This window comes from Aspergillus vadensis, assembly GCF_003184925.1.
Source record: "Aspergillus vadensis CBS 113365 unplaced genomic scaffold BO88scaffold_7, whole genome shotgun sequence".
In the NCBI taxonomy this organism is placed as follows: Eukaryota; Fungi; Ascomycota; class Eurotiomycetes; order Eurotiales; family Aspergillaceae; genus Aspergillus; species Aspergillus vadensis.
This window is the reverse complement of record NW_020292045.1, coordinates 181,982-208,587: the sequence shown is the minus strand read 5'-3', so window position 1 is coordinate 208,587 and position 26,606 is coordinate 181,982. Positions and strand designations below refer to the sequence as shown.

At 50.7% G+C, this 26,606-nt stretch overlaps 10 protein-coding genes and 1 non-coding gene across 11 annotated transcripts; 5 read left to right on the top strand and 6 right to left on the bottom strand.

The window, feature by feature from the left end:
- Positions 1-242: 242 nt before the first annotated feature.
- Positions 243-1,442, bottom strand: BO88DRAFT_424140 (peroxidase; the record flags this gene model as incomplete). Its single annotated transcript, XM_025708714.1, has 3 exons — positions 243-1,074; positions 1,132-1,316; positions 1,407-1,442. 3 exons carry the CDS (start codon positions 1,440-1,442, stop codon positions 243-245), a joined length of 1,053 nt encoding a protein of 350 aa, XP_025564366.1.
- Positions 1,443-2,229: 787 nt separating this feature from the next.
- On the bottom strand, positions 2,230-3,919 carry BO88DRAFT_403544 (MDR family MFS transporter). The gene has a single exon (XM_025706389.1). The coding sequence runs from the start codon at positions 3,779-3,781 to the stop codon at positions 2,258-2,260; it is 1,524 nt and encodes a 507-aa protein (XP_025564365.1). The 5' UTR covers positions 3,782-3,919; the 3' UTR covers positions 2,230-2,257.
- A 685-nt stretch (positions 3,920-4,604) lies between these two features.
- Positions 4,605-6,572, bottom strand: BO88DRAFT_479711 (uncharacterized protein; the record flags this gene model as incomplete). The annotated part of the gene is made up of 1 exon (XM_025712094.1): positions 4,605-6,572. The coding sequence occupies one exon, from the start codon at positions 6,570-6,572 to the stop codon at positions 4,605-4,607; it is 1,968 nt and encodes a 655-aa protein (XP_025564364.1).
- Positions 6,573-7,566: 994 nt separating this feature from the next.
- On the top strand, positions 7,567-9,461 carry BO88DRAFT_403542 (HSP70/90 family co-chaperone CNS1). The gene is made up of 3 exons (XM_025706388.1): positions 7,567-7,920; positions 7,998-8,270; positions 8,324-9,461. Exons 1-3 carry the CDS (start codon positions 7,626-7,628, stop codon positions 9,037-9,039), a joined length of 1,284 nt encoding a protein of 427 aa, XP_025564363.1. The 5' UTR covers positions 7,567-7,625; the 3' UTR covers positions 9,040-9,461.
- Positions 9,462-10,182: 721 nt separating this feature from the next.
- Positions 10,183-11,733, top strand: BO88DRAFT_362345 (uncharacterized protein; the record flags this gene model as incomplete). Its single annotated transcript, XM_025703914.1, has 2 exons — positions 10,183-10,239; positions 10,294-11,733. 2 exons carry the CDS (start codon positions 10,183-10,185, stop codon positions 11,395-11,397), a joined length of 1,161 nt encoding a protein of 386 aa, XP_025564362.1. The 3' UTR covers positions 11,398-11,733.
- A 135-nt stretch (positions 11,734-11,868) lies between these two features.
- Positions 11,869-15,919, bottom strand: BO88DRAFT_403541 (putative nuclear serine protease HtrA2/Nma111). The gene is made up of 4 exons (XM_025706387.1): positions 15,054-15,919; positions 12,686-14,986; positions 12,425-12,622; positions 11,869-12,349 (listed from the first exon to the last, which is right to left on the bottom strand). Exons 1-4 carry the CDS (start codon positions 15,849-15,851, stop codon positions 12,176-12,178), a joined length of 3,471 nt encoding a protein of 1,156 aa, XP_025564361.1. The 5' UTR covers positions 15,852-15,919; the 3' UTR covers positions 11,869-12,175.
- A 543-nt stretch (positions 15,920-16,462) lies between these two features.
- On the bottom strand, positions 16,463-18,273 carry BO88DRAFT_250764 (uncharacterized protein). The gene is made up of 2 exons (XM_025702213.1): positions 17,726-18,273; positions 16,463-17,335 (listed from the first exon to the last, which is right to left on the bottom strand). The coding sequence occupies exons 1-2, from the start codon at positions 17,964-17,966 to the stop codon at positions 16,629-16,631; spliced, it is 948 nt and encodes a 315-aa protein (XP_025564360.1). The 5' UTR covers positions 17,967-18,273; the 3' UTR covers positions 16,463-16,628.
- A 2,149-nt stretch (positions 18,274-20,422) lies between these two features.
- Positions 20,423-21,656, top strand: BO88DRAFT_424134 (uncharacterized protein; the record flags this gene model as incomplete). The annotated part of the gene is made up of 7 exons (XM_025708713.1): positions 20,423-20,527; positions 20,556-20,585; positions 20,699-20,727; positions 20,767-20,851; positions 21,143-21,268; positions 21,353-21,422; positions 21,511-21,656. The coding sequence occupies 7 exons, from the start codon at positions 20,423-20,425 to the stop codon at positions 21,654-21,656; spliced, it is 591 nt and encodes a 196-aa protein (XP_025564359.1).
- A 371-nt stretch (positions 21,657-22,027) lies between these two features.
- BO88DRAFT_250707 (uncharacterized protein) lies at positions 22,028-22,654 on the bottom strand. The gene has a single exon (XM_025702212.1). It carries the CDS (start codon positions 22,446-22,448, stop codon positions 22,119-22,121), a length of 330 nt encoding a protein of 109 aa, XP_025564358.1. The 5' UTR covers positions 22,449-22,654; the 3' UTR covers positions 22,028-22,118.
- Positions 22,655-24,521, top strand: BO88DRAFT_479697 (DUF2841 domain-containing protein; the record flags this gene model as incomplete). The annotated part of the gene is made up of 5 exons (XM_025712093.1): positions 22,655-23,196; positions 23,255-23,324; positions 23,378-23,727; positions 23,762-23,968; positions 24,019-24,521. Exons 1-5 carry the CDS (start codon positions 23,004-23,006, stop codon positions 24,519-24,521), a joined length of 1,323 nt encoding a protein of 440 aa, XP_025564357.1. The 5' UTR covers positions 22,655-23,003.
- Positions 24,522-26,278: 1,757 nt separating this feature from the next.
- Positions 26,279-26,349, top strand: BO88DRAFT_t105. The gene has a single exon. It is a non-coding gene; the product is annotated as a tRNA-Gly (tRNA).
- The last annotated feature ends 257 nt before the right edge of the window (positions 26,350-26,606 follow it).

Sequence of the window (26,606 nt, the reverse complement as noted above, 5' to 3'; positions counted from 1 at the left end):
CATTCATTGAATCCCCCGGCCTTTTTCCCTTTCTCTCTTTATGTCTCTCCCTCGCTTCTTTCTCTCTCCTTGCTTTCTTCATTCTCTCAACTACTTTGAAATGACGGGCTTCTTCGTTTCTTCGTTATGATAAACTTGAGATTTATTACTCTAGCCAATGTACACGCTTCGGTCTCTATCCAGTCCTCTAAATCCTTCTATGGTATATCAAATCATGATCCTCCCAAATATCCATCGCGTATTTACAGCCTGGCCCGCACAGGTTCGGCCTTCGGCTTCTTCGGTGGTCCTGTCGGCGTGTTGCTCTTCTTGGGAGCAGAGATATAACCTCCCTTGACATTGTCGGTGTTGAGAACAGCACCCTTCTCGTCTCGTCGAATACCCAGCTCGACCAACTTCGCGAATACCTTCGCAAAGTGGTCAAAGAACAAGTCCTTGTCCTCTGCATACTTCTCCACCCACTGTCGGAAGGATGGGTCCGTCTTGAGTGCAATATCGGTGGGCAGCATCATCAACAGCTCATCTCCCTCCTCCGCATCCGGATCCTCATATACGAACTGGCTCATGCCATTCGCCAACTTCCGAGGCGTCCACTCCAACTTCAGTAGCAGTTTGAAGAACTGATTGGAGAAACGTGTTGGGTTGTTCACCCAGGGACCTTCGAACCCACTGCGATCGGTATGGCACCGACCTAGGTTGTGTCCTCCTGCCAACGCCACAATCTCCTGGTCGTTGAAGCCCATCCGGTTGAAGATAAAGCGGAGATGGTCTGCACCCTGAGCACCGTCAGGTAGTCGGCCACGAGGCGGTACCTTGGAGTCGTCGACCAGGTCCGTCCGACCTGGCTTCCACTCGACTTCCGGCCCGCCCATCTCCTTGATCGCCACCACGCCTGCTAACGTCCACAAATCGGAGTATGTAATCCAAGGATGCTTCTCCTTTACAGGTTCTAAGAATGCTCGACCGTATTGAAGGCCTGCGTTTGACGGATCGCCCCCCTCTGCTTCATATCGCATGCCCGCGCCGTTGCTGCCGCCCGTGTCGGTTTCGGCATCGTAGGTACCCGCGGAGTGCCTGCTCAGGGGTTAGTGGCGACTGACATGCAAGGCTTTCATCCTGGGAATAACTCACCATGCCAGGCGAACGAATACTGGACCTGCGCTTCCATCATCATAATCCGGCTTCTTCAGTTGTGCGACAATGTCCTTGCGAACGGCGTTGTAATCGCCGGGGCTGCTCATCTCGGCCGATAGATCGGTCGTCCGGGGTAGTGCGGTGGGTCGAAGATAGGGGATGTGAAAATTGTTCACGCGATGCTGGAAATTTCTCAGAGGTTGCAGCACAGGAACACGGTGACTAGTGATTAGGGAAGAAAAGAATGATCACCAGAGATAGGGAAAGAGAACGAAATAAGGAGCGTTCCTTTTGTTGGCAAGACACATGAAGGGATGGCGACCAGTGGATCCGCGGCCCGAATTCATGGAGGGCCAGGGCCAGTGCCGAGGTTCATCGCCAGGGCGGCGAACTGGACCCGTCTTTGGGAACTCGCTGGAACTATCGCTCCCAGTCCGATTATTGCTTATCGGATTCGCTGATTGGACGCTCACTACGGTGCAGCGATTAATCGACCCATCTTCATATGAAAAGAGGCAATTTACTGGTATTCTCATTGCTATCTAGAGGAGATTGCGACCATGTGGTTTCTCCAGCACTTGGATGGAGGAAATGAGGCCACCGATGTGTGTTCTTCGCCATCTTGGCTCCTTCAGTTGAATCAATTGCCGTTACCCTCGGAATTTGAATTCCCGGTTTTTGCTCCCGCCTAGACGGGCGTACGGAATTCTAGGCTTGTCGAATGATCACGAGCAATGCAGAGCAGCACACTTGATTGGTTCTGCATCTGCAGACTTATTTGAATTGTCCAATGCCAGTAAGGAGAGGGCGTATTTTTGATTTAGCGTGATGCGAATAGCAGCGCAGTGAAAATAAACGATGGAAAGGTTTGCACTTGCGATTATGAGCACGCAATAATGAGGGCTGAGGGCCATAAGATCACCCGGAATGACTGCTATCCCCTTCGCATATCCCGTTGCAATATGGTGGCTCGTCTGTCATAAGCTGGGTGTCAATTTAATTCATTAACTGAATAGTATTTTGGATTTGCCACTATGTAGGCGGGCTCTGTGGCTATGTCTATAATGAGCACGCCGGATTATATATGCTCTTTCTCTATCCTTATCGAAATGATGAAAAACGATCATTCAGCTGCTTTTTCCAGCCGATTCTCTTCCTGGCCCGGTTTCGGTCTGCTCTTGATGAGATAGAGCACACTGATGGCAACTCCGAGCCCACCCAGTCCGATACCCATATACAAGGCTCCGCGATACCCTATTAGCGTATCATGGAAGGTTTGGCCACCGTTATTCACATGCACCTCGACAGTGCCCGCAAAGCCCAGCCCCAGCGAGATGCTATAATTAACGACCGTCGTGACCAACGACGCCGCAACACCCTGATGACGACGCCCGACCGCATTCGACAAGACGACCGTGGCCGCAGGGAACGACATGTCCATACCCCACGGAGTGACCAACAGCGTTACAAAGGACAACGCCCAATACGTCTGATGAACCGGAGCGATAGCCGAAAAAATATTACCCAGGGTGAAAGCCACCATGGCCATCAGCATGATCCAGCCGGGCCGCATTTTCGCCATGAGGAGTCCCGTCGTGAATGAGGCCGTCAGTCCGGACAAGGCCGGCGGGATGAACTGCGCCGATGCCAGCAACGGCGATATGCCTCGGATATTCTCCAGGAACCGCCAGAAGTAGTAGACCCAGATTCCGAAACTGGCCCAGCCACATGCGATGCAGCCCAGGATAAAGCAGACGTCGAGATCCAGCGCGTGGAATGGGATGAGGGGCTTGGCCGCGTACTTGATCTCCCAGACGAAGAACATGGCTAGAATCAGGGCTCCGATAATTAGCAAGACGTACACATACGCCTCCTGCCATCCTACCACGGGTGCCTGGTTCCACGCGATGTTGATCAGAACCAAGCCTGCGACCCCAAAGAATGCCCCGGCAACGTCCAATTCAGACACCAGGTGCGCAAGCGACATACCCTGCGCAATTGACGGGGAAGGAGGAATTGCAAGGAAGGACATGATCGCCAACACAAAACAATAGATCGCCATGGCCCAGAAAGTCCACGGCCACCAAGCGAGCTGGGAAAACAGCGACGCAAAGATGGCTCCTAAAACGGCGCCGTTTGGCGCGGTAGCCCCGAAGAGCGAGAAGACCATATACTTCTTCTTTCCCGGTCGGTACGTCGCACCCAGCAGCGCCAGGCCATTGGGAAGGAGCATAGCAGGCCCGATGCCTTGCAAGGTGCGCGCAAAAATAAACAGGATGTAGTTCGAATACACACTCACCCCCGCCACCAGGGACCAGATCGCGAACCAGATCCACCCGGTGATATACAAGATACGATATCCAAAAATATCGCCACAGCGGCCGAAGAACAGAATGAAAGTGCCGACAGTTAGGGAGTACCCTGCGATCAACCAACTGGAAATACCAGGGTTGGTGATGCCGAAGCTGTCGCTGATTATCTCAAGTGGGGCGAGGGTGTTTCCGAGCGCGGCCTGCGTCATGAACTGCGACATGCAGACCACGAAGACGAAGACGAGCTCATGAAGAGGCGAGAAGGTCTGAACGGCTGAGCGAATGGATTCGGATCGCGAAAGTGTGGCTTCGAGTGTACTGTCTGAGGAGGCCATCTCGGCGGTTGTATCTGTCATAATGATGATCGTCGTCGGGAAGCTTATTAGCAGCTGTTAAAGACGGGCCGTCAAAGTGTATGCCGTCAGCCACTGTGCATGAAGAATCGGTAAAGTCCACCCAAAGACTTCCTTTCCTCTTTCTTCCTTCTCTTGTTCCCTGTTGAAGGGGCTTCCCAGAGTAAATTGGGGATCTTCTCCTGAACAGAAATCAGGATTAAAGTTGACCGTTGAGCTGATGTCACCTCGGGTGGGAAAAAAAAGTTACAACGTGGGAAAGAAAAAAAAAGTGGGAATAAGTGGGGACGGCAACGGTCTTCGAAGAAGTTTCTACGGAGTACCAACACCGGTTATCGGACTTTGCCCCTGGCGCTTACACTGTAGGGAGGTGGGTATCTGGCCCTTTTATCTCTTTGCTGGTCGTCTTTAGTCTCGGATTTCGGTGGTTGTGTTATCTCGGTGGGTTGATTCGATTGCTTTTGATTACGGCTGAGATGCCTGATGAGCTTTGTGGGGGGTTACACTACAGCTACTACTAGTTTACTAGTTTAGTTTGCATGCGTACTACGTAGACGTAGATTGCATAGTTAGCTTAGGATAGAGTGATTGAGCAGTGAGTTGTCCTGTTATATTCGCCGCGGCACTACCTCTTCTTCGTTGATGAAAGTACTTCCGAAAATGTCGTCATCGTCATCTTAATCAATCTAATCTAGATTGATAGACAAGACTATATAGACAGATTGAGCCATAACACCAATAATACCCAACATGAATCCACTCATATAACCCTAAATTAATCAATCTGGCAATCAACTTCCCCAACTCACAACTCAACTCCCCCCTCAACATCACAATCACCATCACCATCAACCTCACTCTCATCAATCAACCTATCCATCCTCCTCACAACCTCCCTCGTAACCCTAACCGTCCTCTGCAACGTATCCATCGCATTCCTCCTAACCCCTTCCCCAATTTCCCCATCCATCTCCCCTTCCACCCCCTCCCACACCTCCCTCCCCCTCTCCCTCCACACCTCCCACCACCCTGCAGTTACCATCTCCCGCCGACTCACCATCTCCTCCCTCTTACTCACGCGGTCCTCCCGCTCCGCGACTCTTCTCTCCCGCTTCACCAGTTTCCCCTTCTGCCGCTCATACCGCTCCTGGTACCGCATTTTCAGCTCCCCTTCGCGCACGATCCGCATCACCCGGTCTACGGGTGCCGCGTCCTCCGCGCTGAAGTCCCCGGAGATTGTCCGGCTGTTGACGAAGTACATCGTGTTAGAGATTTCGTTGGCTACGTTGCGGAGATGTGTGGCGCGGTGGTTTGGGGCGCTGTTGAGGTGGGTGTGCAGGTCGGCGAGGAGGGTGAAGGGCTTGGATGAGGGTGGTCGGACGGGTTGTGATGATGGTGGTGGGGATGTCTCTGTGGGGGTGCTGTTGGTGGTACTGCTGGTGGTAGTGGTATAGCTGAGGTTGGACGGTGAGGTGGGCCAGGGGAGGGCGTATGCACTGGGTGTGGGTTGGAGGGGAGTTTCTGAGGTTGGTGATGAGGAGGAAGAGGTAGATGAAGAAGATGGGTCTGACATGGTCTCTTCGATATCATTGTCGGAAGAGGGATATGACATGGTCTCTTCGGCGTCACTTTCGGATGAGGACATCTCAATGACGAGCCCCGTTTGAGGACCATTGGAGTAGAAGCGAGGAAAGGGGGAGGGAGGAGGTTGTCCGTCTCCACCCCATCTTTCTTCGTTCTGTTGCTCTTCCTCTACCTCAAAGTCACATCCAAAGCTTGCTGTATCGTAATCAGCAACAGCCCCTGTCTGTGAACTGATAAGAACCTGTCTTGAAGGGCCCTCGACCACGTTGACAACCTCCTCTTCCTCCTCATACTCTGTCTCTCCTCCCATTTCCATCATGTCATCGTCGGATCCGTAAGATGTGGTATCGTCAGAGTCAGAGTCATCTTCCTCTTCATATTGGAAGACCCCATGGTCTTCTTCATGGTTCATATCCAACCAAGCAGCAACACCCGCTTGGTCCATCTTCTCCCTCGAGGACATAAATCCCTCGTTTTTTTGTCTCTGCTCAGAGCCTATATCCGCCCAAGCAGCAACACCTGCTTGGTCCATCCTCTCTTCCGAAGGTAATCTAACTCCCCCATTCGCGCCCGTCTCATTCCACTTCTTCCACTCCTTCCACTCGGGATCATCGTCAACTGTGACCGACGACGAAGTTTTGGCGTCATCATCCACTGCATGAGGTCCTCCCTCATCAAGGTGAGTCATGCCCAGCGCGGCAAGCATGGAGGCTTGGTTGGCATCGTACATGTCCTCCTCGTCATCTCCCTTGATGCCAGTCATTCTCTTTTCCATGTCCACTCCTGTCCCGGTCACCTGGAAATGGTCGTACGGACCGTATGACACGGATGTCTCGTGCATGCTTTGGTCACCATAGCCATGATCATAATTACCCATCATGTATGTGGCTGGGTATTCTGCAGCTGATGAACCTGTCTCAATGGTGGGGATGGTCGTTGAGCGATTGCCCCAGAAGCGGTTTGCCTCAGTGACAAGCTGTGAGACCTCAATGTTGGAGCAGTTATCCACGAGGGTTTGATCGTTGCTGATGAAGCTGGTATTGGTAGACACGCCTGGGGGAAAGAGGTAGGGTTGAATGATGGTATGGTTGTTGCTATTGTCTTCAAGGGAAGAATGTATGTCGGGGTCTGAGGTGAGAGTAGTGGTGGAAGGCGAGTTAGCGTTGACGGGGTGGAAGTTGCGAGACATGAGTGAATGCCACGGTTGTGTATGTGGCTGTGCAGATACAGAACTGGGACTGATGATGTGAATGGGGTATTGGATAGCCTAATATAACGCAAGGATATATTAGGATATACTAGGTATTGCAGCAGAAACAAGAGAAACGGAGAGATGTGTTAGGGTTTTGAGTGGTAATTATGTGCTCACTACTAAGGAGTAGCAGGTACTTGAGAGTGACACGAAGGTACCTTTTATACACATTGCTATACACTATATACGGTGAACTTCAGACTGATACTCCCATCAAAGTAATGGTGGAGATCAAATGACATGGTGGTTAAAGTTACACCTGTGGAAGGCAAATGAGAAATCATTGAAGCTGTCAGTGAATAGAGATGGCTGTGTCGGTGGCTTCCGTAAGTAATGTATTGTGTAGTGAATAAAATTGTGAATCCTCGATGAGTTGAAAGAGAATGAGATTGAGGACTCGTCTATTGTTTCAATGCTTTCATTTACCTGACCCTCTCTACTTCCCGTTATATAACCCGTCCCAAGTCGCAAGTTCCCCTTCAGGCCAGGTTTTCTCCCCATTGATACCTGGCTTAAGAAGGAGAATTTCGCAACCAGTCAGCACCAACTGCACCTGACCATTCTTGGTCTACTGTGTCGTGGACTAGTAGCCACTCTTTATCCATTGTGCAGGGTCTTGTCTAGATGAACGATCCTCTTTGTAGGGCTGTATCCGGATCATCTGGATTGACGGCATCTGCCGTACACTACATTACCTATCGCCAATCTCCGATCTACCAGCAGGAACTATTTTACAATCAAAGAAGAGAGGAATACTCATCATTGCTACCTGACAACTACAATCCCACCCCATCGGGAACGACCACATCCATCAACCATACCTGATCCATCAACAGATAAGATAAGGGCTAACCCCTCCCCACCAGTTTGCATCATTTGCATCTCCGATAACAGCAAATTCCTCTTTTCCATGACGATCATCTCCATTCCCCCTCATCCCAAAACAGAACACATCTCCTTTTCAGGGTCATAACCTCACATTGATCCAAAATGGGCCAAATAGAAGAACTCCCCGACGACTACGACGAGTCGCTCGAAGTCAACAAGCAGCCTCAACCCCCTGCGACCGAAGCCAAAGATGAATTCACCCCACCTCCCCCGGAAGAGCTCCCCATCCCCATCAAGGAAGAGCGCCTCAAAGACCTAAATGCGGGCGCGGACCCTATGGCACCTCAGATGCCGCCTGCCATGGAGGCTGTGAGCACGCACACGACAGACGAGCTGGCGGATATCCTGAACCGCACGCCGCTGTTCATGACGGATATCAACAAGGCGTATGATGAGAGTTAGTTGTCCTCCTTAATATCAGTTCTGGGAATATCTTGGCTTGATGATAGGCTAACGGGGTATGTATGTGGGTAGACGGCGAAAACCCTTTCCTTGACGCGATCCGCGCGCTCCAGAACGAGGGTACCCGCGGCGATGTCGCGCAGAACTTCCGTGAACAAGGAAACGAAGCTGCTCGCGAGAAGCGCTGGGCTGATGCGAAGGAGCACTACTCCAAGGGTATTGCGGTCTTGCTGGCCAAGGAGGACAAGTGGGATAAGCCTGAGGATGAGAAGGAGGAGGCCCGGTTGCGGAGGGAGGTTGAGGAGGCGTGCTATATTAATCGCGCGCTGTGCCATTTGGAACTGAGTAGGTGTTTCCTTGTGTCCTGAAGTAGGGGGCAAGGTTTCTAATGTGGATAGAAAACTACCGATCTACGACCCTCGACTGCGCAGCTGTGCTGAAGCTGAACCCAAAGAACGTGAAAGCGTACTATCGGTCCGCCATGGCGCTGTTTTCGCTGGATAAGATTGTCGAGGCGGAGGATGTGGCGTCCCGGGGATTGAAGCTGGACCCGAACAACAAGGCTCTTCAGATGGTTGCTGGGAAGATCGGTGAGCGCAAGGCTGTGCTTGAGCGCATCGCGGCGAGAAAGAAGGCTGAGGATGAGCGCACGCGTAAGGAGAAGACGCTGCTTAGTGTTGCGCTGAAGGCGCGCCAGATCCGTACTCGCAAGACGGATCAGCCTCCTGAAATGGAAGACGTGGGCATCAGACTCTCGCCCGATCCGCTGTCGCCGGAAAGTACGCTTGAGTTCCCGGCTGTGTTCCTGTACCACATGGATGCGCAGACGGATTTCATCAAGGCGTTCTCCGAAATGCATTCGATTGAGGATCATCTTGACTACATCTTCCCGTTGCCGTGGGATCAGAAGGGAGAGTACAAAATCAATACGGTGGAGTGCTTCATGGAGACGGTTACCGGTGGTTTGATCCGCGCTGGCAAGAAGGTGCCATTGGTACAGATCCTCAGTGGTGGAAAGGTTGAGGTTGTGGATGAGTTGGTGAAGATCTACATTGTGCCGACCAGCAAGAGCGCTCAGTTCATTGCTGAGATGAAGGCGCGCAAGGAGGCTTGAAACCAATCGGTTGCCTGAGTCTATTGCAGATGTTGGAAGCCGCTGGATTATGCCAGGGCCATCTGAATGGACGGCTGTCCATTCGCCTATGTTGCGGTCAGTCCCGCGACATTCTCGAGTCGAGCCCAATGTTGAGCATGTATACATGCTGCCTGGACCGGCTCTTCTACTATATACCCACTGAGGTTTTGCGGCTGATAGCCGTTGTACATAACATCCTATGATGACGCCTAGACTATGAACGCACTTCCTACAACGGACGCATTATATCCAACTGCAACCTTCGCAGCTACACTGGCCATTCTTTGTTTACTGTCCTGCTTTATGGTACTAACACAAACTCTTCCATTTACTCCACTTGAGATACCGTTCCAGCAACAACATTTGTTTGGAACTTACCTTAATACCCTTTTGAACTGAACCTCGATGTTCTTATCAATAGTTCTTTAAGCGTTCGCTCGAAACATGCCTTTCTGAGTCACATGCTGCGTTCAGCTGTTGACTTCTTTCTGGATACCCCATAGACCACCCTCTGAGAATTCAACACCTGCTTATTTCCTTCTCAGTCATATAAATATTTCAGTGAGTCTTGCTTTGGAGTCAATATGAACTGTTCATCCACCAGACATTACACTATACCGGCGCGCTAACAAGTAGACCAAAAACCATCTATCACGTCATTGGTGGGACAGAAGAAGAGACATGTCCCAATCTACTGTATACTATAGACAACATATGGTTTCGGAGCATACCTTCACAAGTCCATAGTTCTATGCTATACATAGCATGTCTCAAAATCCAATATCGGCGCCAGCATAACCCCAAAATCAATACAATTACTGCCAGTCACTATGAGGTCCAAACCGGCACCCATTACGGTTCCGCATCATCATCTCGTCAACAGAAGAAAAGATATTACAGTGAGTGAGTCAGACATCGCATCGTTACGTTCTAGAACGTAAACCCTGGATGATTCATGTCACTGCCTCACCATGATATGCATACTTCTGGGGGGCTATATAACAGCGCCCGCTTCTCTTAATCTGGGGCTTCCATCTCTTCGCTGGAATCTGCGAATCCCCATCCCAAAGACCTATCATTAGTATATCATTATATCAACTCCCTGCCGTATCTTTTTTTATTATGTCTGCCCACACGCCACAGACATCCATCCACCTCCCCTTGGAGATTCAAGAGAGGGTAAGTTCCAGTACAGCAGCTTCTTGCCACCCAGATCGTAACTAATAGCTTCAGATTGCCGATTACGCCACAGCCAACTCTAAATACCATGGCAAGGGGCACCTCAGGACCCTTCGCCAGGTGAGCCGGTCATTCTGTGCCGCTGCCTCTCGTGCCCTCTTCACTACCTGCACTGTCGTCATCAAAGACAGCCCAAATGACAGTCCCTTTTCCGACCTGAACTTCCTCTATCAAAGCAACATCGGTCAACATATACGCACCTTAATCATCGAATGCCGTCCTCCCTGGGACCACATCCTAACCAATCCCGACATCATCCAACAATGGATCAACCTTCTCTCCACCTCCCTCCCCCGTCTCGTCCGCCTCCGTCGCCTGGAATACCAAACCATAAAGAACAGCACCCCAGACCAAGAGAACCTCTCCCGCCACTTCGCCAACCTCCTCGTCCACTGTCTAGAAGCCTACCACCCTCCCTCCCTCCAAGAAATCGACTTTCAACATAGCTCTCCCCAATTCTACGACTGTGACAACGATACCCTATATCCAGCCACAGCACAGCATATCCCTCACCCCGTGATAGCCCGCCTCCGCCATATCCAACTCTCATACACCTCCTCAGCATCGTCGCTCTTCGAGCGCGAACCAACCGCGATCTTCAGCCTTCTCAGACACGCCCGACGTCTTGTCTCAGTCGAGCTTTCTGGCCAAATGGACGGCAGAAACATGACTGCCAAATCATGTCCATCTCTCGTCCATCCAGATGCGCCCTTGCGCTCTTTCACACTCGAGAATATCTCAGTTAGTGCGAAGAGGCTGCGCGGACTAAGACACTTTCATAAGACGCTACGACATGTAGCATTTCGCGGAGTGTCGTTGACTGCTGGGACATGGGAGGATGTGCTGTCTGAGCTGGGACAATTGGAGGGGCTAGTTCTTCTAGAGGTGGAAATGTGCGGGTACGAGATAACGGCTAAGACCGAGACGGAGAGGGTTGAGGGTTTGGTGCCTAGTTCTCAGATCGCGACATCACGATATGGGGATCTTATGGCGTTGGAGTTGTGCGTTGCTGCGATTAAGAGGCATAAGAATATGATCGGGTATGAAGCGATTCCGCAGGTTGTGGATCCCTTTGGAAGAGGTATTATTGTCTGTTAGATCGATGATCTTGACACTTCTTATTACTTTTGGATACTGTGTTTTCGTATCTGTGAGAGTGCGTGGAATGTCGATGAGGAGTCTTTTGGTTATATGGTTGTTTTGTCACGTTATCTTCCTATCCCCAAGGCCTGTCTGCCCTCTTGTGATGATTCATTCATCTTTGTCACTATCATCAACAAATCGAAATTGAACTGCAAGTGGGATAACCAGACAAAGCCCAGGCTCGTGTATGCTCAAACACTTCCGTGATCAGGTGCTTTCAATGAAGGGGAAAAGGCCATCGGCAATCTGGATATACTACTTTCTCGGAGAAAAGGTTGAGTACCTTTAGCGCTTATTGGTAGAAGGGATATGGATATCCCGTGCAATTAATCTAATTCAACTAAATCAAACATTTTCATTTTGATTCGTGTTTCATTCACAAGGATATATGTGTTACTTCCGTAGTGTCATATGTTTATCCATTCCCCCAGGCTTGATTCTCAAGTAACAAGTAGTAGTATACATGATACTAGATGCATGTCATGGGATCTACCTACCCCATCAAACAAATCAAAGACTTAACTCTTATCATCAATCACTTCTCAGTAGACTAGCCACTACATACCAGATACCACTCGAAACAATACATGCATCTACACCTCTGGACAACACTAGTAATGTCTAACATTTTCCCATTTTTCACTTTCTTTTTATGTTTTCCAAAAGCCATGTCTGGTATACACATCTAACACAGCCATGCTCATCACAGAATACTATACAGTCCGCCCGGCACTCACTCCAGATCCGGCTCGATATCACTGACTCCATCAAACCCTTCGTCCATAGCATCCGGGTTCAAGTTCGCAGCATCCGGCGCAATGCCATCTTTATATTTATCCTTGTCGTGAGACACGGTCCGCCAACCGGAAGGCTGGGACTGGTCTTTGATGTACTCGGACATGGGGAACTGGTGATAAAAGTGTTAATTTTCCACGTTTCTCGGTATTTGGTAGAGAGATAGAGAGGGGAGATTGTGACATACGTAATGATCGTTCTTCTTCATGGTCACTACCCACGGCACATTGTCAAATGTCACCGCGCGAAGGCGGAAATATGTATTGTCGGGGATTTTGCTCACTTCTTCGGAGAAGCGGTCCAGGTTCGGGGTGGGGACGCCGTTCACGGCGGTGATGAAGTTGGTTGGGGCTAAGCCGTATTGGTAGGAGGGGGATCCGCGACTCTGTAGAGTGGGTGGTTAGTTACTTAGATGGCAGTGGCAAAGGCTGGAGGGAGGAAAGCATACTCTTGCGCTGACGTAGACTTCGCTGTGCAGCTTGGAAATCTGCTGACGGACGGCATGGTGTGGTTTCTGCAAAACAGCACCACAGAACACGACGGCACGGTCAGTTTCGAGGTCCTCCGTTGGGACAGTCGGCACCTGAATCCGCATTTCTTGTCCGTTTCGGACAATCAGTGCTTCCAGCGTATCCTTTTCGTACATGATATCCAACTCGGAGACGCGGGTGATCAGCTGTCCGTCCAAGGTCAGGATGATATCACCCTCCTCGAACGTGTCGGCCGCCGAGTTGAATCCAGGCGGTGGGCAATCGACCTTGCGCACCATGAAGAGCTGATGCCGCGATGGGTTAGCTCGCGTCACCTTCTCAATCCATTCCTCCGACACGCCCATGATGCGAGCTTGACTCATCTGAACCACGTAGCTCTCCATGTTCAGAATCCGCAATTTAGGCATCTCTCCCTGCTGCACCTTCGACAGGACAGGGAGAAGAGATGGGGTCGCAAATCCTAGATGGTATTCCACATCTTTATGCGAATTGGACGTGCGTTCTCCAAGGTAGTTCAACCACAATGCCTGCACCACTCCGTCCTCGCCAATCAGGACACCGTTGGAACACTGCCCGCTGAGTCCGGTGTCCACAGTGATGGCGTCCAAATTGATCGCACGGTAGCGCGGTGCGGAGGCATTGGCTGGAATAGAAACAGTGGTGATGTCGGTTACGGCGGTCTTGGCCACAACAATCCGGAAGTTCTGATTGAATCCCACGAAGATCGTGTCCTGTCCCTGCTTGATGTAGTCGGTGCTGAGTTTGGCACTCTGAACCGGTGCCTGCACCAGACTTGGGTCGTACTGGATGATGCTGTAGTTCTGGAGCGGATGCAGGAAAACTACTTTAGCGTTCACGATGATGGAGTCGGCCACCGTGATGTTGATGTCGCAGAGGTCGTACGGCACGATCGCTCGCGACACAACCACCAAACCCTTGTCTGCATCGACGACCAATCCGAATCCGGTCTTCTTGGCCTGGGGGTAGCCGTCCAGCTTCAGGGGCATCGTACAGGATACCCGTACGAAGCTGCGCACAATGTCGGCCGCTGCAGGCTGGCTAACACCATCGAGTTGGATGAAATCGGCCTTCCTCGGAACCGGAGGAAGAGCTGGGATAGGGTCCGCAAGGTCCGAAAAGTCCCACAGACCGGAGTTGTCGTTGCGCACAGCCAATCGCATCTTCGGGTGCCAGTGTCGATCGATATAGACGATACTGGTACCGCGGGTGTGGAGATCGCGAATATGCCGATACGAGATCACCACGCGCGAACGATCGGGGATTGTTCGCATCACTTCCACGAACTCATCGAGATTGCGAGTGGGTCGCTTGTCCACCGAGTCGATGATCCATCCTGAGAGGGTGTTTTCCAGCTTGAAGGAGCCTGCAGCCTCGCAGACGTAAACACCGCGAGTAGCGATGGCATACAGCCGCGACTGCTGGTAAGACAGGTTATGGAACGTGCCTCCAGCCACCGTCACAAACCGGTCGGGCGTGATGGCATGCAGGTCGCCAACCTGGCACTCAATCTCCACATTCTGACCGCCTCTTTGAACCAGCAGATGCACTGTCTGCCCAACACTCGAGTCCAGAATGTCATCCAACCGGATGAATTGGGTGAGAAGCTCCCCGTTGACCTGCAGAAGCACGTCTCCTTCCTCGAGCTTTCCGTCCGCCGGGCCTTCGGGCAGGATGATCTCGGCCACCAGCATGCTGGTTTCCGTGGGCGCTGCTTTACGCACGGTCGCCTCCCACTCGGGCGTCAAGCCCAACCGACGACACTCATCGAATGGCTTCAGGATCCACTGCGTCTGAATCGTTCCACGCGTGACAGACTCTCCGCGACGGATGCATTCCAGTGCGCGTAGCGGTCGGTCCAGAGGCAGGAAGTAATCCGTCGCTGCACCGTCTGCACGACCACCGGCCTGCAGAGCAATCGCATGACCATCAATGTTGACTACAGGACTGCCGGAACTTCCACCGCTAGCTGCTGCAGCGGCCTGGATGTAATTCGTATTAAAGTCACTGTAGCCATCGCCGTATTCGGGAGCGTTTCTATCCAGCCGACTAATGACACCAGACAGAATACTCAATTTTTCTCCTGCGTCATTACCAACGACGCGAATTTCAGATCCCACTTTAGCTGCATCCGGCTGCAGTTTCAGCTCCCTCAGCTTCATATATCGAATAGCCTTCGGATCGAATTTCAGAATTCCAAAGTCGTGTACTGGGTCCCGATACACGGGACGGACGTCGCACTAACGTAACCAATACGAATCAGCATTCCTGTCCCAAAGATTTACATACGGAGAGAGCACAACTTACTTCCTCATGGTTATCAAAGATGCAGTATCCCCAGAAAGGTCCCGGGCAAACCACGTGTCGATTTGTCAAAATGTATCCATTCTCTGCATCCACCACAAACCCAGTAGCCTGGCTACTCATGGACAGCTCCGTGTCAAAGGAGCAGGTCTGACAGAAGTGGATAGATACAACGCTCTTCACAACCTCCTCTATGGTAGCTTGCCATTCCGGCGAATCCGCCTGAGCAGGCCCTACAGGCAGCAGACGACCCGCATCTTCATCATCCTCTACATCATATACCGTCCCATTGGCAGGCGTCGAATCCCCAGGTGTCAATGCGCTCGATTCGGGGCGAAGGTGCTTTACGGGCCGTTCAGCGGGTGCGGTGATAGAGCTGCGCTTGCGCTTGGCTCCTGCATCTCCATTCAAATCCATCTGGTCTGCACGAAGACGTATACCACTGGGTCTCGTAGAGTGTATAATGAGCGAGCTGAGAGAGCGGACGGGCGCCTGACCAGGGCAGATGCTCGTGGTGACACCGGGCGCTGCAACGGCCGGGCACAAAGAAAAGTGTCGACTAGAGCGCCGACAGGCAGAAAATTCAGGATTGCGAGTAACTAGTGACCTCGCAGGCGACAAGGTAAATCCGATGGGATTGGCGATAGAGCGATGAAGAGGCGAATAAGTACTAGAATGAGACGGCGGCGATGACGGCGGCGGCGGCGCGGCGGAGGTAGAGGTAGCGGCCCTCGCAACAGAATTGTTCGTAGCGACAGACAATAGGCTCCTTCTGTGGATGTGGAGCCAGACGCAAGACATTCACAAGACCCCCCAACAAGAGAGACTGCAACAGAGAGGGGCGGATGACGAGGACCGTGAGGAAGGAGGAGAAAAGGGAACTGAAGTCAGGCGAGCTGCAGTGGCAGACAGAACTGAAAAGGGAACCGGGCGGACACCCCGATTGACGCCCTCTGATTGGCCCTGTCCCGGCGGAGCTGCGGCGTCTTCTGACCTGATCATTCAGGCCAGCAATTCATGCGATCCTACTCCATAAACAAGTTTTCTACAATAGCAATGCAGTACCGTGCAGTAAATATATATCTCTCTATTATATACGATTCTATATCCCCAGACTCTATCGTACATTTGAACCTCCGCCTCCCATCGTTCGTAGCTACCATCCACTTCTGGTGCTAATGTTCACATGTTCGTCCCATTTGGTCGCCAACACTGTTTGTGTATCTTGCAACGCTTCACGACCCTAAGAAGTACCCAGTATATCAAGTACCTCTTTCTTCAAATAGAGAGCTGCCTCGAGTTGGACTGTGGGCTTCATCTGATGGCTCATCATTGATAGAAGAGTTTGTGGCGCAATATGGACGCGCACGATGCCCATTTGAAGGCTCGTCGGATCGTAACTCGAGGTTTGACTTGAGTGAAAAGCCGGTCAGGGCAGGGGCCTCATGCAACCATGGGCGTATAGGCGGGATGCAGGAGCGACGGTCGATTGCTCTCTACCTTGAGCCAGTACGCTCAGCTCCCCATAGAGTTCGCACTACGCGCAACACATCATGTTTTGTTGTCATTTTGACCTCTTCAAACAACGTGTTCAACGGCTGGAGAAGGACTGGGCCGGCCATTGCCATGCAATGATTGTGGGCTCTGCTGGGGTGTCCCCATTCCACCTTGCGCGGCCCGAGGGAAGAGCTCGTTGAGTTTATTGTAGATTTCATTCATTGAAGGCATGTTTGGAGGCGGTGACATGATCGCCGGTGCGGCAGGGGGAACACCCCCTGATTTCTTAGCCCGGTCGGCAATGGTTGCAAGGTACCCTAAGTTGGCTTGTAACCGACGCATACATTCGAGATATTCTGCGCTTGGCCGCTGGGTGGGCTTATCCGAGGTCTGATCTGAACCAGGCGACGGGTTCGACTCTGACGCTCCTTGCGAAGGCGCACCAGCCTTGCCAGCTGCCTGAAGGTTCATAACTTCCTGCAGCAACATCGAGTTTATGTCCAGCAGCGTAGACACGCGAGCCTTCTCGCGCGCAGTCGTCGCAGGTGACTGAGGAGCAGGTTGGGCGGAGCTTGACAATGGGTTCTGCTGGGGCGCTGCTCGTTGCTGTTGCTGTTGCGCAGGCATCATGTTAGTCGCCGGTACCGATGCCATATTGGGCGGAAAGGATTGCGCTGAAGTTGCGGGAAGAGTCGATGTCGCAGTCGCCTGGGGAGGGAGATACTGGCTCATAGACGTTGCTGGCACAGGTGGCTGGGCAAATGGTGCAGAGAAGTTGGCGTGGGGTCCTACTAGTCCATCCGGATGGTTAGCGGCTAGTCCTTGCGGCCAACGTCGCCTGCGCACTTTGGCCAGGAGGGAAAAGGAAACAACGAACAACAACACATGAAGGAAGAGGACGACGGGCAATCGTAGCGCAATAGTGGATACGCGTCAAGCCATTAGCACACACACGTACTTGAACTACTAGACCAGGAAGGTCCAGTAGATTCAGTATGGGAAAAAGAACCCGGCGCCATGGAGCAGCCGCGTGTAGATCAAAGGGGCAAAGGGTGGGGAAGCGATGACAGGCCTCAAGAAGATCAAGGAATTACATAGAGTAGCGAAACAGTAGTGACAGAGAAAGAGAGCTTGGAGATAACAGGCCAAGGGGAGTTAAAGGAAAGATCCCGACGTACCGGATGACTGCTGGGGGAACCCGGACGGCATCATTGCTCCACTAGGACCGGCCTGCATGGGCACGGCACCGAAAGGAGTATGCTGGTGTTGCTGCTGTGGAGGATGAGAGACAGCTTTGGATTGGGGAAACGGGGGAATGGCATTCGGATAGTAGGGGAACTGCTGTGGATTTTGGGGAGTGACAGGAAAACCCGCGGTCTGCTGCATCGCAGAAGGGAATCCGGGAACGTTGGGGTCCATGTCGGTCGATAAGAGCAAGAGGAAGGTCAATCAATGGTTGAGCCAGGCCACAAGCTTTCTTCTCTTATTTTTTGTTTCGTTATTTTTTTAATTCTTTTTTCCTTTCTCTTCCTCTCCTGAATTTTTTTTCTCCTTCTTTTTTTTTTCTTTTGGTATTAATGTTTCTGGTTAAATTAAAAACTTCCACGGATCAGGTCCGCAGCAGCGACAGTCAATGTCGGTCGCACACTCTGACTCGCCGGAATCCAGGGATGAGCGGGATGAGACACTAAGCCAATTCCTCTAACGACTTAGTGTCCTGGCGATTGCGCTGCTTAATTCCGTAGAATATTCTTTTCTGGAACGATCCACGACGAGATAGAAAAAGGTAATATGAAAGGGCCAAAATAATAAAATTAAACTGGAAACAGAGGGGCGGTGATTGGCCGATGGGGACACGACAGCCAGAAGAGACTCAAGAAGGGGGGTGTGGGATAATAGAAGGGCCGGCAGATGGGAAGGACAGACCTGAAAGCGACAACTTAGTCAGGGTGGGTTAGTGTAACCTGTGGCAAAAGTAAATCCGTTAGTCACAAGTCAGAATCCTCAGTTGTGACCGCAGTTGTCGAGTCAAGTCAAGTCAAGTCAAGTGAGCGGACGGAAAGGAAGGAAAGAGATTTGCTGGCCCGTCGAGTTGCGATCAGCCTTGGGGCGGACGGACTAATGCACTGGATGGGATTCGTCCGGGCGGTGGAGTGGAGGAAAGAGAGTGTGTGTGAGAGAGGGAGAGAACACAGGGGACGGAGGGGGGAGAATGTACTCCGGTAGTACTTCCTTAGTAGATACCGTAGTAAAAAGTCAATGAAAGGCACCCAGTGCGTCAGAAATTGACAATGGACAGGTGGATCGTGATGCAGGACAGCCTGAACCAGAGAGATCTTGATGAAAGAATCAAATGCGATTTCTCTCCCCGAGTATGAAGTGACTCGAGAGGAGAAAGAAGAGAGGAAAGGGGAAAGGGACGAGGTGGCCGCAAGTCCAAATATCATGGTTGCTGTAATCATACGTGTATATAACATGTAATGTATTGTTTAACTTCTTGATTTATATTGTTTTCCGTGCATACGATCATATTTTCAGCATAGTATTGCGTATTGTTACAAACTCAATATAAAAGTAACATACCACAACACCCCAGTATCCGCCAGGTACCTGAGGCATCCTCCATCTATGAAAGTAGCAAAGTAGACTTCCAGCTTAAAACTTGACTGACCTTACTTCCATCGCCCACTCACTCTTCTCTCCGAACAATATAAAGTACCTCTCTTCAATTGACTGGCTTGTATCACTAGCACAACAAAGATGTGAGTATGCTTGAATTACGTCAATACTCTCACTTTTACCGAAATTGATCAGCCATTGGCCTCGATCGAGGTCTCCCAAGCTCTTCATGCATGAACCATCCTAAGTTGGTAGATCCAGCTACTGAAGAGACAGTCTCAGCTTATAGCCTATCAAAGCAGTCAATATGCGGCATCCATACCGCTACAATCGCTCTGGGATGACCTCCCAAAGCGATACCTTCCCGGCAGCAACCCGAACTCAACAAACGTACGACGAACCCAGAACGAACTATGAGACACCCGACAGGCACCCCCGGTGGATCTCCTTCACAGAATCGGCAGCTTTCTAGAAACGCGGGCGTCGCCATGAATGGGCGACCTCCAGTCATCTCCTAAACATGAAAAGTCCACCTCCTATCGTTTGCGAGGCCTTGTCCTGCCACATCGGGGAATTCTTCCCTATCATGTCCAGTTCAACTTGACCCATCACTTGAATTACAAATTGGAAGCTCGTTCACTCATACCTACTCACCAACACCACAATCCAGTAAGTTGCAATCCTCATGACGTATAACACTCCGTGGGCGGGTACTTCTTCCGCTTCGTGCCTTTCATGCCGGCAAGTACATATGGCGGCATCCATGCCGTGGCGTGGCGTGGCGTAATACCTCAATGCAATAAGATGAGCTGCAAACATTACTGACAAGGGTAAGTAAGCTTATTGACTTTCAGCTTCCTCTATATTCTGATAGTGATGCACGGAATTGATATACCTCCAGGACTCGGAAGGTTCGATAGCCAAGCTGTCATAGATTATAGCACTAACCTACAGAAGCACAGACTTGACCGACATGGCCCGAACCTTCAGGTCTATGGAGATGGAGCGCACACTATGAATCATGTGAACAATCAGGCAGCCTGCCTGTCAGTTGACTGGCAGCTTACTATCTGTCGATGATCTACCCTCTGGCGCAGCCATCGCCAACAATAGTTTTGAATGAAGGCTCCGTCCCACCTGCAGTAAAGTTTTCCTCGTCGAACCGATGTTATTTATTTATAAACCATGACAAAAGGGAACCTCGGCGGTACTCAGTAGGTTAATAAATTGCTCGTTACTTCCGGAAGCTTTCCGGTATGCATGTCGGGCGTTCAGCCACCGTGACAGGTCACCGTATCATATGCAATATGCACTCCTCTGCAGTCTCGCCGGCCGACACATCATACATCGAACAGATGAACGTCCCCCTCCCAAGGACACCTGGAACAGGCGGATAGGGCCGTACTACTTCATCAGCGGGTTTGGGATTTTCTAAACAGGTGCTTATCTTGAATGGCCCTCTGTGACATTCGCTTGCAGGCCAGGCATGCCGCGGTGGTTTCCTCGGTTCTGGCGGGATTATCGCCAATTAGGTCCTCCCAGTACGATCAGGCATCCTCCTGTTCGCCGATGGTTGCTTCTGACCACACACACACACAAGTGGGTTCTTTGGCCGCGATCTGTCACAACCTTGTCTCGGCAGAGGCGGGGCTCCCATCCGTCGCGTCAGGATCGGTTCAGCCATCGTTCGATCAGACATGATCCGAAGGCAAAAGGGCCAATGGCCTTGATGGGCCTGCGGCAACCGTCTCCGTCACGTCCCCATAAGGGTCCAGCTACTGTGTGAGTGTTTGGCTCTTCTTCTTGATGGTTTATTTTTCTTTCTATTTGTTATCTTTTTATTTTCTTTTTCTCTACTGAAAATCATTCGATTCTTTCTAGATTCTTTCCATCTGCACTCTTTTCCAAGAATTCCACGGTAATGCTGTAATTTTACCCTCCAGGTTTTCGGGACACTGGCTTGGGCATCCCAACAGCAAGCTCATTATAGCCACGAAGTACCGCAATGTGGCAAGGCTGCCTTTGATCTAGACTCAACCAAGTCACTACCTGACATCTGCCATGTGGGTAGCAGGAACGATGGCCAGCAATGGCGTTGTGTTGTCCGGATATCCAAATGGAGAAAAAAACAAACATCGAATATGATGCGGTACAACAGCGATAGTCGCCGCTATGGGTCACGGCAGCCTCGCAACTGTTTTCCGACCCCAGTATGTAATAGGTATCGCATAATTTCCTGTCTGGACTGGCACCTCTGTCAATGCTAGGTCAACTCCTGATCCTCGACTCCATCCGTATACACATCGGGAAACCCGCATTGGGAATCTCTTGACAAATGGGTGAGCACCGGAAGTGCGAGGTGCCATTGCATGTCCGGTGCATCGCTTTGAGATATTCGGTGGTCCAGGTAGAACGAACCGCCCTCCAGCCACTCCAGGCCTACAGTACTCAACATCCGCTATTGACTTTTGCTACGGAGTAGTACCATGACAAATGTCCTCCTCGGGATATTCCGATATGGTGCCTGGCGTGTTGGCTACTATCTGGTGACAGCGTCTGCCCCGCTAGCCAGCCAGGTCGGATCTCAGAGCGAACCATGAATGGACAAACTGCACCTTTCTCTGTCTGACACCCGACGCGTCAGGCAAGGGGAGGGTGTTCGGTAGAATAAAGCAATATCTGGAAGAGGCAATCGCATAGATAGGAGAAAATAAGACACGAAGTCTTCCATAACGGGAAGAGGTAAGCAGACGGAATGGCACATCCGCATGCTATCGAACAAGATAGAGTATGTATTGCAGCCTCCATGAATGCGCCAGCGGACCTATTGGACCCTCGGCTCGAGGCGATCTTGCTAATCTTGCTAGCAGGTGGCATAACCTGCTACGGCACGACTGTCTGAAATGGTATACTACTCCGTACACAACGCAGATTCAATCCAGAAGGCGTATTCTATAGCAACCAAACAAGCCCCAGCTTGGGGGAAATGGGACTATGATCTCGAGATTCGACCAACCGGGGGTGGCAAAACAATCTCTTGAAAGGTCCACTTTGATAGCTAGCCACTTTCTCTATTCCAAGACTGCCAGCAGGACCGGACTTCAATCTGACCCTCTCTCTCGAGCTCGGTGATTGGAAGCAACGACGCAACATAGCATTAGTTCCTACGCCCAAATGCATGCGAGCGGATAAGGACCCGTCGGCTGCTGTGCCACATAGGGCCACGCACATTAGTGACACAGCTTGGGCCGATCCATTGATCTGGTTGCGACGGTCCATCATTACGGTGTACTGGAAGTACTATAGCCTAGTCTGAACTTGAGTTGCTTTTTTCTTCCTTTTGGGACGCGGTCCTGGAGGCGAGCCAACGGTTTAATAATTTCTAATAGAGACAGGAAATATATTCGCGCACGCATATAAGATTGCATGAGGGGCGTCGCGGATCCGGAAACGAAACGAAGCTGAAGCCCAGGTTGAGGACGATCCGGTAAGCTTAACACGGCGAGTGGATCTATTGGCCACTCCCCCCATTTTCTTTGCAATATTGCTGGTCTTCGCCTCTTGCCTCAGTCCTGTTCTTTTAAAAATGCTCCTTCTCGTGCCTTGCTTCTGAGTCTCACTTCTTTCAACTGTACACGCTTCTTCTCTGTCTCCTGCGCGACTGCGACCAGAAGCCTGATCGAACTCTTACAGGTCATCCCACCTTAAAGTGTACCTTGATCCCTTGAGAGTCATCACATTCGAACTCTTGTTTTCTGCTTCCATGGTATGATTGATGGCTGTGGTGATTATTATGGCAACGCAAGCTGACCGTGCCAGTCTCACACTCCCGTGTCCATGGATGCGCCATTAGACGGGCTGGCTTGTATGCACTTCGCCCTCATCTACATCGACGACAATGGCAAATTACGTTTCGAGGCCTCGCAGTCCATCGCGAATAACTGCCAGACGATCCTCTCTCCCAGCGTGACGGAAAACTTTCTGCGTGCGGTGGCACTGTCGGGCAAAGGTGATCCATCCAAAATGCTCGGTAGGGTTCCTTGTCAAGGTCTCGCACGGATACCTTGTTGACACCAACACAACAACAGAAGACATCAGAGGCAGAAGCCCACTCTCCCCAGAATCTCCCAGCGCCAGCGATCTATCAGCTAAACAAATGTACTTGCGCCCTTTCTCAATCTCAATGCGACCCAACCACTGATCATGTTCAGGTTCCACTCCACCACAGAACCTCCTCAGTCCAAAAGGAAGCGGGTATCCCATGAATGCCTCGTTCCCATGAGCATCACCTGTCACCAGAAGTCCATGCTGCCCGTGCGCAACACCGGCCTTCTGCGCAGATACTACGAGAAGGCCTTTGACAGCCTGCAGCAGATCAATTGTCGCATCCTGGCCAAAGCATACATCAAGCTCGTGGAGCCCCGGAAACAAGTCAACTATCCATACAATGGACGCAAGATCATATCCGGATCATCGCAGCAATTTGACCCTGAACTGACCAAGCCAGCCTGGTGGCCGGCGGGTGTTACTCACCGTGAACCAGATCATCTTCTGAAGGCGGGTGTGTATTTCCATCACTCTGCTTCGTCCATCAGTCGCGCTAACGTTGCATATAGAGCGTATCCGTCTGCTTGTCCATATCCTTTGCGAGCTGCGTGAAAGTCACGCTATCTGCGTGGAGAAACTGAAGGAAGCCGACCAGTCTGTTCGGCGCCAGATCGCTCCCGTCGAACGCATTCCTGTGCTCGATGAGATCTACCACGTACGAGAGGAGGAGGAACGATACCTAGACGGTCGAACAGGTAAGCGCTTCCATCCACTATTGGGTCTTTTGGACATGTCTCATACTTAGCAACTGCAGATGGCTCCGCCGTGATTTGCGTTTCCCGCGTCCACCTCCCCGAGCTCACCGACTCCCAAACTCTGGGCTCACCCACCCAGACCCTCAAGGAAAGCAATCCCGTCTATAGAAAGGAAATTCCTGATCTCGAATCACACACATCCGTCTTCCCGTCCACCGCCACCACATCCCCGCTCACGTCAAAGCCACCCACATCGAAGGCGTCAGACCCCTGCAAGCCTCCTATCCCTACAGCATGGGATACCGACGCATCGGCCTCGTTCGCGCCGCTCAAGCGTCACCGCGAGGGCGACTATCCTCTCGACCTCACTGGGGGGGCCATGTTCCACCAGGAGCCGGCAGCGGCAGCGGCAGCGGCCGCGACAACAACCTTGGACGCCAATCCTTATTCAATGAAGTACTACCCACACAGCCAAGCACAGCAGTCCTTACCTGTTATGGGGCTTTCCGGAGATCTTGGGAGCTGCACACATCCATACTACTTTAATTATTAGACTTCTCTTCCCTTTGTTATGGGGTTTCCTTGTTTCCTTTGTTTCTCGGGTCCGGTTGGGTTTTTAGCAGGGCGTGATGACGGTCGTGTCTTTCTCTTTCTTTCCTTATTTCTTTTGTCCTCATTCATTCATATAATGCGGTTATTGGGAGGAACGGCCTAAAAGAAGGGACATACTCATATACCATAATACTTACTTAATATCTTCACCGGTGCGGCGAGAGCACCATCAACCCCAGGATACATGCTTTGTCTTCCCTTCTTCATCTTTTTCGGTTGCGGCTTTTTCAGGTACATATATAATGAAGTGGAACGAGGAGAGGAGGAAGTTGAAGGACTTGAAACGAAAAGTTGGTGTACATAACGATATACAGAAGACTAACCGAAGCAGCCCGCAGAAGGGAGAATCATGAACCTGAAGACAGCTCAGTAGTATAGACAATGACCATGAACATGATCCTAAGAGGTGAGAAGAGAGGAAATGTACCAACCTCTTATACCAACTCGACCTCTAGAGAAGAGAAAAAAAGGCACCGAGTTACCAAGCCTGCCAACTCTCTTTAAACCTTCAGATCTTGTTTCGAAAAGCAAGGGATGCCTTGCAGTGAGTGTTTCCGTGTGCTTTGGCCTCATTCAGATCTTGGTAGATCTTGTCTTTCCCTGTTCCAGCATCTGTTTCAACTGCCATTTGCAAGGCACGAACCCCACCAGTTCCCAGTTTCATGGGAGTGGAAACAGGTTTGATCTGCTTTGGTATGTTGTCGCGGGGTAAGAAGCTGTTCTTTCTCCGTGTTACTCTTCCCTACTGTAACTACATTATACACTCATTACACACGATAGTGATAAACAGAGGGATAGATACATAGATAGATAGATATCGTGCATTGGCCTCTTCTCCTTCCATTCTCAGGAAATGGTAACTGCCTGCTTGCGTGTACATCCATGCATCCATCCATCCCTAAATATGCTTTTTGTTGATAAAACGCCGTTCAATTATTTATTTATCCGGTATATTGATTACCTGGCTGTCATCTTCGGCTTGTCTCGGCCGAAGCTTTTTCAGCTAAGCCATGTTGCTTCTTTTTCTGGGGTTTGGATCATTTATCGATTTTGCGGGGTTTGAATCGATACTTGGCTAGGTACATCTATCCAATTCTACTACAGTGGCTTATAATACTACTATGTGACTATGTGTTGTGGGTTATTATTCCCTACCTACTTACTTACCTTTAGGCCTTCTTTTCTTCCCTTTTCATCTTAGTACCTTTTTGTCCCTTCTTCTAGTGACATTACCGGTGTAGAGTCAAGCAGTGGTGGATGTGGCGTGGCCAAAATATGCATGGTCATACTATAGTACTTAAACTTATAGTGGCGGTAGGTTAGTTGTGGTTTGATTGAAGTTTGCTGATTCATGTCCTGCATGCAATCCGTCATGTCTGTCTAGTTGCCTTGTGACAAATATAAATATATCGGGGTGCGGGCAGAGCATTATCCAGACTACTTGGCTTTTTTGCCTAATTGCTGCTTTTAGTAGGGGTTGACTAAGAGTATTGTTAATATACTTGGCATGTATATATATACACAAATATATATTTATGAAGATGGGTAGAAGATTGAATAGAAGGTATTAATTAGGTATGTGGTTCAGGGGTACTAGGTACTTTAATGGTTGACATTCGGGACTTGGACCAGAGCAATATTTCACTGTAGGTTTTGCTAGGCTATAGACTAATATAAGTGCAGCTCTTCCATCAAGAAGCATCATTGGTCTAGTGGTAGAATTCATCGTTGCCATCGATGAGGCCCGTGTTCGATTCACGGATGATGCACAGCAATTTCTTTTTTGTGTTTTCTTTTTTGGCTTAGTTTCTATACTAGGTGCTAGTCTTTTTGGTTCCCGTTGCCGCTCCCGCTCAGGCTAGTCTAGGTAGATAGGCCCCATGGGTCTGGCCCCGTGGGTATGAGTATTGTAGTGCTGCACGAATTACTATGGAAACATTAACTTGTTGTCATATGGACTTGAACTACTCTGTGATGGTCGCGTTGGGATCTTATACCATGTACCCGGCGCGCAATATATATCGTG